The sequence below is a fragment of the Hemicordylus capensis genome, chromosome 8 (genome assembly GCF_027244095.1).
Source record: "Hemicordylus capensis ecotype Gifberg chromosome 8, rHemCap1.1.pri, whole genome shotgun sequence".
In the NCBI taxonomy this organism is placed as follows: domain Eukaryota; kingdom Metazoa; phylum Chordata; class Lepidosauria; order Squamata; family Cordylidae; genus Hemicordylus; species Hemicordylus capensis.
In genome coordinates, this window is record NC_069664.1 from 11,270,851 (window position 1) to 11,283,099 (window position 12,249).

Consider the following 12,249-nt stretch of genomic DNA (forward strand, 5'->3'; position numbering starts at 1 on the left):
CTGCATGCCATTCCTGCTGAAGGGATGTGGCCTTCATTGGCCTAGCATTGACGGGAAGGTGTCTCCCTTCTTCCCTGTTTCCTTGTCATTTAAGCTGGAAAGAGGGTCAGATGATTATTAAGGAATGAAATAGGAAACCGAGGCTGCTCCCCAAAACATGAGACTTTTGTTTTTTAATTTGTTTGTTTGCTTTGTCAGATTTGTACACCGGCGCAAACTTTCGTTTCTGGGTGGTAACAGTTAAAACAGACACAAAAATCTTAAAACAATTTAGACAATCTAAAAGTCGAAACAGATTAAAACTTAAAAATTTAAAATGCTGAAAAAGCTTGCCTCGAAAGGGTCAGCTTTTAACTGTTTAAGGGTGCTTTATACGCTTGTCACACCCCTGCTGACCCTTACAGAGCTGGAGAGCCTCGATGAGCTGGAGAAGAAGAGGATCTGCCGCATCATCACCACGGATTTCCCACTCTACTTCGTGGTCATGTCCCGTGTGTGTCAGGACTGTGAACTGATTGGCCCAGAGGGCGGCTGCCTACAGAGCGCGTTGGTGCCCATGGTACAGGCCACGTTCCCGGAAACAGCCGTCACCAAGAAGGTCAAGCTAGCTCTCCAGGTAACAGAAGTAGCAGGAAGGAATGGGTGAGGCCATACAGGGCAGGGAGCAGGCAACCTTGGCTCCCCAGCTGTTCTTGAACAACAACTCACCTCATCTGCAGCCACAATGCATTGGAGAAATAGATTTGGGTGTCATCGGCATACTGATGATGCTCTGCACCAAATCTCCTGATGATCTCTCCCAGCAGTTGCATGTAGATGCTAAAAAGCATTGGAGACAGTATGGAGCTCTGGGGGACACCATATAAAAGTTCACATTTTGAAGAACCACAGTCTCCAAGGGATGCCGTCTGGAATCTGCCCGAGAGGTAGGAGTGGAACTACTTTAAAGCAGTGCCTCCCACTCCCAAACCCCCAGCTGGTCCAGAAGGATACTATGGTCGATAGCAGTGTTCCCTCTAAGAGGGCTTTTGCTAGGGGATTATGGGTGTTGTAGTCAACAACATCTGGGAATCCCTGTTAGAGGGGGCATTGGTCAGTAGTATTGAAAGCCACTGAGGGATCCAAAACGACCAACAGAGTCATGCACCCTCTGTCAATTCCCCACTGGATATCCTCCATCAGGGCAACCAAGGCAGTCTCTACCCCATAGTCTGCCCATAAGCCAGTTTGAAATGGGTCTAGATAACCAATTTCCTCCAAGACTGCCTGGAGCTGGGAAGCCACCACCCTCTCAGTTACCTTGCTCAGCTATCATTGTTCGGAAATGATAGCTGAGTGTCTCAGAATACCAAATGTTGCTCTGCCTACTGCAGGGTAGCTCATTCTTGGGTCCCCAAGCTCCCATCACCCCAGACATGACAAGACGTCTTGTCATGTCTTGCTAACTGAGCAAAGAGATGCCTTTTCAAAGTGGTGATTCTCTTCATTGAGCAGGAAGTGATTCTATTCATTGGATAGAGCAACTGGCCCTATCCATCCCCAGCACATCATCCCTCCAGTGACTGTTGCTGGCGTCTGCCTTATGTTTCATTTTTAGATTGTGATCCCTTTGAGGACAGGTCACTTTTTTAAAAAAATTAATTAATTCTATGTATGCAAGCCGCTTTGGGAACTTTTGTTGAAAAGCGGTGTATAAATATCGGTTGCTGTATTTATAATGGCTGAAGGGAGTTGTTGTCCAGCAACATCTGGGGACCCAAGGCTGAGAACCTCTGACTTACTGGATTTCCATAGGTGTATGCCCCATGGCCTCATGCTCTGCTGAGTCCTGCAGCCCAGCAGATGCTCTCTAAATCCTGCCTGAGCCTGCTGCAATTTTGGCTGCTTTCCGCTTGCTTGAACACGTGGCCATTTCTTTCAGTGGCCCCGCCACTACCAGAGATCTGGTTGGTGGGACTAGAGACAGGGCCTTTTCAGTTGTGGCTCCTCAGCTGTAGAACGTCCTCCCTGAAGAACTTGACCATGCTCCCTCCCTCAGTGTTTTAAAACAACAACAACAAGTAAAAACACACCTTTTTAAAGAGGCGTTTAAATGCTCCATCTTTGGCTATATCTGGTAGGTTCTTTAGTTTTTAGTTTTTATCATTCTCAATGTTTAGCTTTTAAAATAACTTTTAATTTGAAACTTAATGCTGATTGTGGTTTTTAACCTGACTTTTAACTTGTTTACCTAATTTGGTTAATTTTATTGCTTTTATTTTAGATTGTATCTATTTTATTGTTGTGAGCTGCCCCGAGCAGTAGTGTACCAGAGGAGCAGGGTATAAATATTTTAAATAAATAAATAATAATAAAATTTCAGGACTGTGGTGACCTCTTTCGGTTTCTCCTGCAGGCACAGCCAGTACCAGATGAGCTGGTGACGAAACTGCTGGGGAACCAGGCGACATTCAGTCCAATCGTTACGGTGGAGCCACGGCGTAGGAAATTCCATCGCCCCATTGGGCTGCGCATCCCACTTCCCCCCTCATGGAGGGAGAACCCACGGGACAGCGGGGAGGGCGATACCACCAGCTTACGGCTCCTCTGCAGTGTTATAGGTGAGAGAGAATATCTGGGGTCATCCAGATATCATCATCTATATATGTATATCATCCATATATGATATATCCATATGTTATCATATATGATATATCCATATATATCAAATATATCACCATATATATCATCATCCAATATCTGGGGTCATCCATATTCAGATCCCACATCTTGTCATGTCAACAATTATTTAAAGGATGCCAATTTAGTAAAAAGGAATGGCAGGATTGTCTTCCTTATTGAATGTGGATATAACTTGGCAAGTATAGCAAATTCATAAAGTCTTTTTTCTCATCCCTAAATACTAGGAGTCTATCTTGAACTCCCAGTTTTTGGCATATGCCGAGGTTCTGAAACTTGGGTCCACAGATGTTGCTGGATTACAACTCCCATCATGGCCAAAGGGCATTGAGGCTGGGAATCAGAGACCAATAACATCTGGGGACCCAAGGTTGGGCACCCCAGCCTTGAAGACTCCAGCTTTGAAGACAACACAAACAAAATCATTTCCCTGTAGGGTAGGGGTAATCAACCTTGGCTCTCAGTTGTTGTTGAACTACAACTCCCAGCATCCCCAGGTACAATGGTGGGAGTTGTAGCTCAACAGCTGCTGGGATAGTGGGAGTTATAGTTCAACAGCAGCTGGGCGCTTTCCAGATTACCTGCTACAACTGTGGTAAAATGCTTCAACGTGGCAGGATTGTTTTGAAAACGATCTCCAGAATCTACAATGGGAAAATTTCCCTACAAAGGGAAAATACAGCTACTATTTTTAGCAATGGACGTACAACATTATAGCACTAAATCGCAGCGATAAAATCCAAAACAAGGCATCGGAAATGTGAATGGCACCCTGCTGACAGCATTCGGACTGTGGTGTCACAACACAGGAAGTACGGAAGCACACTTAGCAGATCCGTTGTGACACTGTTGTAAGGGTTAATCTGGAAAGTGCCCTGTAGAGCCAAGATTGTTTGGACCTCCTCTAGGGTCTCTCTAAGCTCCTTGTTTAGGTTAACAAATAGATCATGGGGTCCAAGTCTGTTTAAATATCTACTCTGCAAATTACCACGTTGTGTTGTCTGAGGTTTGGGTTGAGTTGAGTTGAGTTGATTTCTGTTTTAGGAGGAACAGCCCCAGCACAATGGGAGGACATCACTGGGACCACAAAACTAGTCTATGCCAATGAGTGTGCAAACTTCACCACCAACGTGTCTGCCAGGTGAGGGTGGAACATAGGAAGCTGCCATATACTGAGTCAGATCATTGGTCCATCTAGCTCAGTATAGTCTACACAGATTGGCAGCGGCTTCTCCAGGGTTGCCGGCAGGAGTCTCTCTCAGCCCTGTCTTGGAGATGACAGCAAGGAAATCTGGTACCTTCTGCATGCAAGCATGCAGGTGCTCTTCCCAGAGTGGCCCCATCCCCTAAGGGCATTTGGATGGGAGGCGACATGTGTGAGCACTGTAAGATATTCATCTTATAGTGCTTACACATGTTGTCTCCTATCCAAATGCAAACCAGGGTGGTCCTGCTTAGCAAAGGAGACAATTCCCACTTGCTACCACAAGACCAGCACTCACCACTAGATGCTTGTCTCTCACTGGTCACTGGAGATCAGGGTGGCACACAAGAGCTGAGCTGGCTGCATGGGACCTGCTTAAAAGAAGGATGCCAGATAAGCAATGGAATGGATTGCTTCTTTCCGAGCGGGCCTAGGGATTAGGGTTGCCGCCCATTGAGATCATCTGGAGAGGTCCGTCTGCATTTGCCACCGGCTTGTCTGGTGGCTACTCAGGGACGGGCCTTCTCCATTGCTGCCCCGAGGCTTTGGAATATGCTCCCTAGTGAAATAAGAGCCTCCCCATCTCTGACAATTTTAAAAAAGTCTTTAAAGACTCATCTGTTCAGCCAGGCTTTTAACTGATACTGTTTTGATTGTTTTTAATGTTGTTTTAGAATATTGTTTAAAAAAATTTAAATTGTGTTTTAAATTTCTTGTTTTTGTTTTTAATTAATGTCTTATCTAGTTGTAAACTGCCCAGAGACGCAAGTTTTGGGCGGTATAAAAATATGTTAAATAAATACATAAATAAATAAATAAAAATAATAACAAAAAAAATTCTGGCTTTCCAAATCCGGGTGCCTAATTTGCATATTATGTAAATTGGCTTGAAAATAATTTTTGAGCAGAAGTGACTACATGTTTTGCTTCATAACTCTGCTTCTACAAGGGCTAGAGCTTAGTTGTTGTTTTTTAAATGAAATCTGAAATCTGGGTGAATCTGAGTGGGCTAAGCAATCTGGGTGAGATGCTTAAAATCCAGGTGAAACCCGGAATTCCGGGGGACATGGCAATTCTACTAGGGAAGCATTGCATCAAGGATTCTTGGTTGCTTCTACAGTGCCTGGCCACCCAGCCTTGCATTGCACTAGTGCAAGGCTGCTGCACTAGCTGGTTTTCCTAAGTTGGGAGCTTGTGTTCTACAGTGGTGTCGCACCAGTGTTTCAGGGTGCCCTTGTGCACACAACCTCCTGCCGTGAAAACCCGCCCTCAGTTCATAGATGTCACAGGGAACGATGCAAAGCTATTGCCTATCATTGTTGCCCAGGTGGGCCGAGACTGGAAGAGATTGCACAACTTGGGGGGCTCCCTCCAAAGGTCCCCACAATAGCCCTTCCTCAACTTTGCCACCTGCAAATGCACCTGTGCAACTGGGAGGAGGAGTGCAGTCTGTAAGCACCTGCTTTGCATGCAGAAGGTCCCTGGCAGCATCTCCAGGTAGGCCTGGGAGAGACTCCTGCCTGAAATCTTGGAGCAGCTGCTGCCAGGCAGTGCAGACAATCCTGGGCTAGATGGACCAAGGGTCTGACTCGGTATCAGGCAGCTTCTTATGTCTGTTCCCATCCCAGTGCAATATCCCTGGGGACAATTACGGGGGTTGGCTGTCTTGCCTGTGCTCATTCCGTCCCGTTGATGCTTTCTCCTGCTGCTGTCCAGGTTCTGGCTGGCGGATTGCCCGCGCACCGCTGAAGCCGTCCATTTTGCCACCCTGCTGTACAAGGAGCTGGTGGCGGTGCCCTACATGGCCAAGTTTGTGGTCTTTGCCAAAATGAACGACGGGCGCGAGGGCCGCCTGCGCTGCTACTGCATGACCGACGACAAGGTGGACAAGACCCTCGAGCAGCACGAAAACTTCACCGAAGCGGCACGCAGCCGGGACATCGAGGTAGCTTCACTACCGCGTCTGCGCTTAACTCCCTGCCTCTTGGGCCAGAAAGAGAGACAGTTCTGAAGCTAGTTTAAAGTGGTGTGGTGGAGGCAGTGTTGTGTGTGTACACCTTTCCCCCTTCCCACTTCTCCTCCTCCTCCTCCTCATTATTATTATTATTATTATTAATAATTTCATCCTGGAGATAATCTATGTGGTCACAAAGAGTCGACACGGACTTGACAGCACTTAATCAATCAATCAATCAATCAATTATCAATCAATTAATTAATAATTAAAAAAATATTTATACCCCACCTTTCCAGTGCACTACTGCTCAGGGTGGCTTGCGGCAAGAATAAAATTGATACAATATAGAATAATTAAAAAAATAATCAAATTTAAAAAGTTAAAAGACCAGGCTAAAATGACAATTTTTTTAAAAAAGAAAGAAATTAAAAGTTATCAATAAAAGCTAAACATGAAAAAACTGACCAGATATAAACATCTGATAAAATATTTAAGTCTCTTCAAAAAGATGTGTCTTCAGCTGTTTCTTAAAAACCTGGTCAAACCTGACTTGGTTTGTACCTGGTAAAACAGACATTGCAGGTTTTTGTAGTGCTTCAGAAACCTGAAACACCTGTTTTATCGGAGATGACAATGAGAAGAGTGTATGCGATGTGGCCAATGATGCTTTTCACACATGCATGGGAAACTGGAAGGGAGAGAGCGTACCAATCCAGCTAAATCCATCAAGGAGGTTAGGTTGTTTCCTCCTAGACAAGTTGCACAGACTGAGGAGCAAGAGCCGAGGCTGGGAACCTACTTGGGGGTCAGCTGAGAGGATACTCAGGTGGGCTAGTGCCACAGCCTGGATGACGATCTTGAAACACAGAAGCAGAGCAGTGGCAGCGCTCAAGATAGACTGCCTGTGCCTGGCATCTATTGGTGTCACTCATTTCAAGGTGAGAGCCATTTCCCACAATCCTGCACTTTTCTCAGTGCTGGGAGGGCCCTTTAAGAGAGATGGAGTCTGCTCTGAAGAGCTCTCGGAGGAAAGCCCCAGGAAGGACTACACTTCCCAGCACTCCGTGCAGCCTTCCAAGAAGGTGCAGGGGCTCAAGAGGGCTCTGTTTCTCTTAAAGGAGCTTGCCTTGGCACTGGGCCAAGCACAGCACTATACGGTGAGAATGGTCGTCTCTGCATGGTGCCAGGGAGACTGGGGGAAATATTCAGCTTTTCCCAAAGCTTTGCACAGGTCCAATAAATAATTAGTCAAGGGCCTGCACTTAGGGCGATGGGGACAGTCACTGCCCCCCCCCCAGCCTTACAATGAAGAACTCTGCCCTAGGGCCTTTTTTGCAGATACCCTTCACTGTGCACCTTAACAGGATAGGGAAATCACATGTCCTGAATCTACCAAGAGGTAACTAATAGGGTAATGCATGAGCCTTCGTTGGCTGAAATCCACGTCATCAGGTGCAGGGTGAAAGCAAGGACGGTCAGTTTACAGGCTTCACCCTGCACCTGAGGAAGTGGATTTCTGTTGTGATTTGTGATTGTTTAGCAAAGCACCAAGAGGAAGCTGCCCACTCCAGTTACGAAGTAGTGCAGAGCCTTATTAGGAACATAGGAAGCTGCCATATATTGAGTCAGACCCTTGGTCTATCTCGCTCAGTATTGTCTACAGACTGGCAGTGGCTTCTCCAAGGTTGTAGGCAGGACTCTCTCTCAGCCCTATCTTGGAGATGTCAGGGAGGGAACTTGGAACTTTCTGCTCTTCCCAGAGCAGCTCCATCCCTTAAGGGGAATATCTTGCAGTTAGTCAAGAACAAGCATGGAGATTGAGTACATTTGAGATAGGAAAGACCTATCCTAACTATGAGCTACATAGTGAATAGGAGGGGAGAGAGAGAGAGATGCTCCCATCTGCTCTTCAAGGTGAAAGGAAGTAGAACTGACTCGCTACAGGAAATACCTGAGGGATCAAGGCAGAGGTCATAGAGTAGAGGCATAGCAGGGACAGGTAAGGGAACCCTCACTAACTACCTCTGCTCCCAATGTCCCTAGTGGTCATTACGATAGTTCGTGCAAAAGGTTGATGCACTGGAACTCCATCTCCAATAATTTCAACCAATGAAGGCTCATGCATTACACTATTAGTTACTTTTGGAGAGTTACTGTCTAGGGCTGTATTTTTTGAAAGTCGCCTAGAATTGATTTTGTATTTGGAGGGGAGAGGAGTTGACTCTCTTGAAATCAGGATACATGGCCCAGACCTCTGAGCATACAGTCTGCTTCTGTTCTGCAGGTTGTGGAGGGAATGCCGCTCCACACAGAGCTCTCGGGGAACTTGGTGCCCATCAAGAAGGCTGCCCAACAACGGAGCTTCCAGTTCCAGTCATTCCATGAGAACCGCCTCATCATCCCTGTCAAGGTGAAAGGGGCAGGTTGGGGTGTGAGTGTGGGGTTTTGTAGTAGGAGTCACAGGGGTCAGCTCCCATTGGCCAGCCTGTTGTTACTCTCTTGTGGCGATGCCAGCAAAGTTTGCAACGGTTTTCTGGTTGGTAGTACAAATTTCGTGAACTTGTAATGCTCAGATGCATTACAAATTGGGCACCATTTTGGCTGGGAAAGAGCCCCTCCCTGGCTCTCATTATAGTCATGTAGATTGGGGACGGATAGTCAGACAGGAAAATCAGATGGTGCAGAGGTGGGGTGGATGCACTCCCTACCACTGAGAATGACCATTCAGGTGAGTGTCAATGATTCATTCTCCCTCGGTGGGGGAGTGGCTCCAAGGCTGGGACCTACCAAAGCACCTGAGACCTCATCGGGTGGGAAAGACAATCTGGTCCTCAATGCGGAATCACCTGTCGTAACACCCACCTCCCAAAGGAGGCATCTGCAGAGGCTAGAGCTTGGATCTCATAGTGTCTCACAAAAGTAGACAGAGAAGTCCAGGTGGCTGCCCAACAGATATCTGCCCAGAGCACCATGGTAGAAAGGAGCTGGCTGCGCTTCTGGTGGAATAGGCCATGACTCCTTTGGGTGGAATAAGCTCACTACTACTATGTGCCAAATCTATGCATGGACAAATCCACCTGGACAAGGTGGACCTAGAAACTTTGCAACCCAAGGAGCATCCTAGGAAGGACACAAAGAAGGACTCTGAGGTCCTAAGGCTCTTAGTACGTTTTAAGTAGAGTTTGACAGCCCTGCGCACATCCAATATGTGCCATGCTTTCTCTTTGGGAGAAGAGGGCTGGTGGCAAAAGAAAGGCAGCATGATTTCCCGGGTCCTACGAAACAGAAGGTATTTTTGGCAGGAAGGTAAGATCTGTCTGGAAACACCAGACACAACCCCTTACGGATAGAGAGGGCCCCGTTCCAAAACTCTGCACGCTGAGGTGATAGCGATTAGAAAAATAAACTTACAGGAAAGGATCTGAAAGGATCCAATGGAGTCTTAGGGCAGTAAGGATAATGTTTAAATCCCATGTGAACCTGTGAACTGTAGGAGGTTTGAAGAGGGAGGTGCCCTCAAGGAACCTCTTCACATTTCTACTTATGTAGAAATGTCCATCTTGCCACCTGCATCCAGGACAGAAGCAATAGTGGCCACTTGCCACTTGAGTATTAGGACTCAAGTTCCTTTCCAAACCTTTCTGGAGAAAATTTAAGATGTGAGTCACTGAAGCCCACAGGGGCTGCAATGCACCGCAAAGGCTTTCCTGGTGGCCTGGTATGTTCTGCTGGTAGAGGGCCAAAATCGTGGTCACTACCCCCTGAGGAAAACTGCACACCTACAAAGAGCTCCGTTCAACCTCCAAGCGAATAGATTCATCCATTGTGGCTCCGGGTGGAAAACAGGCCCCTGATTAAAACAGTGGAGGGTCCGCCCCCCAGATCCAGTGGAGCTTCCAAATCTAGCTCCATCAGGTCCGAGAACCATGGGCAATGTAGCCAGTGGGGGGCCCCTAGGATGATTTCTGCCTGCAGCTCCTGAACCCTGCAGATGGCCAGAAGAATGATGGCCAGAAGAATGATGGCTACTGGAGGGAATGCAGACACTAGTCCCTGTGGCCATGGAGCTATGCAACTTCTAGGGGAAGGTTACTTCCCCTAGAAGTTACATTCTGGGTAATTTCTCAGTGGAAGAAGCCCTGCTTTGCATGCAGAAGGCCCCAGGTTCAATCCTTGGCGGCATCTCCGTGTAGGGCTGGGAGGGACTCCTGCTCGAAACCTTGGAGAAGCCGCTGCCAGTCAGTGTAGACGAGGCCTGTTCAACTCCACCCTCCCCTCTTGCAGATGTTGGCCTACAGCTCCCATAATCCTATTGGACACTGTGGCTGGGAATTATGGGAGTTGTAGTCTGAAAGCGGCTGGGGGCCAAAGCTGAGCTGGCCGGGTGTAGACAGTCCTGAGCTAGATGGACCAATGGTCTGACTCAGTATAAGGCAGCTATATAGACTTTGAGAAGGGCTCACAGAAAGTGTGACTGGAAGCTCTTCCGGACCTTCAGCCTATTCAACTGGTCCAACAAGTTCAGAGACCCTACAGCTCCCAAGGCTCAGAGTTTCCCTCAGAGCGTCCTGGATGACCAGCCCAGGACCGAGAATTCCCTTGTGCCTTAAAGACCCCCCCCCCCGCTTTGGAGGGCTTCTGTGCCGTTCTCTTTGAGCAGCGGATGGAGCTCAGGAGTTGGACAGAAGCCGATGAAATGTTGAAAATTCGCTGGGAGAAAATGGCGAGGCCCTCTGACAAAAAGGCACATTTTAGAAGTGCACCAGCATTAGGAGCTGGGAGAGAGAGAGCTCTTAGGAGCAATAGGCAAGCTTTTTTCTGAACGCTTGCTGAGAATGCTTGGAAATACTGATCCTGAACTGAGCAGAGGTGGGGGGTTTCTCCCCATGCTGCTCTCAAAACTCCCCCATGTTCTGGGACACAGGTGCGGGACAGCAGCCGGGAAGCGAGTGGCTCGTTGTCCTTCCTACGCAAGGCCATGAAGTACGAAGAGCTGCAGCACGTCCTTTGCCACCTGAACATCACGATGCCGCCCTGCTCCAAGGTGAGTGCCCCGATCCCCACCCCGGCCCCTTCCCTTTCTCCCCTCCAGTCCATTGCTTGTTCACTGGGGCTGACACTGAAATCTGAATCTGTGGCCAGTTTCAGGGAGAAACATGATTCGATAAGACATCCATTTCAAAATGAGAGCGGGGCTGGTTTATTTATTTTTTAATTGAGTTTATATCCTGCTCGTCCTCCAAGGAGCCCAGGGCACCGTACATGCTTATGTTTATCCTCAGGTTAGGCTGAGAGACAAGTGGCTGGCCCAGAGTCATTCTCATTCAGAATTTCGAGGCTGCATGAGATTTGAACTCTGGTCTCCCCAGTCATGAGTCAACATGGTTTACAGTAGTCAACGTATATTAGAGAGGAGAGCTGGTCCTGGGGTAGGAAGCATGACTTGTCCCCTTAGCTAAGCAGGGTCTGCCCTGTTTGCATATGAATGGGAAACTCAAAGTCTGATCACTGTAAGATATTCCTGTTAGGCGATGGAGCCACTCTGGGAAGAGCATCTAGGTTCCAAGTTCCATGCCCTCTCCCCTGCTGTTACTCCCCTGCAACTGGGACTCAGAGGCATGCTGCCTTTGAGACTGGAGGTGGCCTATAGCCCTCCAACTAGTAGCCGTTGATAGACCTCCTCCATGAAGTTATCCAAACCCTTCTTAAAGCCATCCAGGTTGTTGGCTGTCACCACATCTTATGGCAGAGAATTCCACAAGTGGATCACGCATTGTGTGAAAAAGTACTTTTGTTTGTTGGCCCTCAGTTTTCCAGCAATCAATTTAATGGGATGACCCCAAGTTCTAGTATTATGTGAGAGGGAGAAGAATTTCTCTCTATCCACTTTCTCCACACCATGCATGATTTTATAGACCTCTATCATGTCTCCCTGCAGTCGTCTTATAAGAACATGAGACGTTTGCCTTTCAATATTTGCCTTTCTTTTTGCCCACAGAGTTCCGGCAGTGAGGAGCGAAGGAGAACACTGACGCCCCTCGCCCTGCGTGAGAGATACAGCCTCCTCAGTGACAGCACTTTAGGTAGGAGGCCTAGGCACCACCCAAGGGGGTTCTGGCGCTATGCAGGAGCATGTTGGGGAGAAAGCAAAGATCGCACTCTTCTCCCAGACATACTGGCAGTTCACCCGCAGGGCCAGGTGAACCTCAATGTTCCTCAGAACCACAAATTCCTTGTCTCCAGAAAGCTCCTGCATGGCAGAGACAATGTTGTGGAGAGCCAGTTTGGGGGTAGCCAAGTAAAATTTGCCTTGGTTTGCATTTGGATGGGTGACTACATGTGAGCACTGTAAGATATTTCTCCTAGGGAACGGGGCTGTAACTCAGTGGCACAACGACGAATATTTATA

General features: G+C 47.7%; 1 protein-coding gene across 7 annotated transcripts in view; it reads left to right on the plus strand.

The window, feature by feature from the left end:
- ANK1 (ankyrin 1) overlaps positions 1-12,249 on the plus strand; it is a 223,849-nt gene that overhangs the window by 180,576 nt on the left and 31,024 nt on the right. For all 7 annotated transcript variants that reach the window (XM_053269374.1, XM_053269378.1, XM_053269375.1 and 4 more), the window contains 7 exons: positions 405-616; positions 2,396-2,600; positions 3,724-3,820; positions 5,600-5,828; positions 8,125-8,250; positions 10,765-10,884; positions 11,839-11,923. In XM_053269374.1, the coding sequence (XP_053125349.1) occupies positions 405-616; positions 2,396-2,600; positions 3,724-3,820; positions 5,600-5,828; positions 8,125-8,250; positions 10,765-10,884; positions 11,839-11,923 (1,074 nt within the window). The remainder of the gene's footprint in view (positions 1-404; positions 617-2,395; positions 2,601-3,723; positions 3,821-5,599; positions 5,829-8,124; positions 8,251-10,764; positions 10,885-11,838; positions 11,924-12,249) is intronic.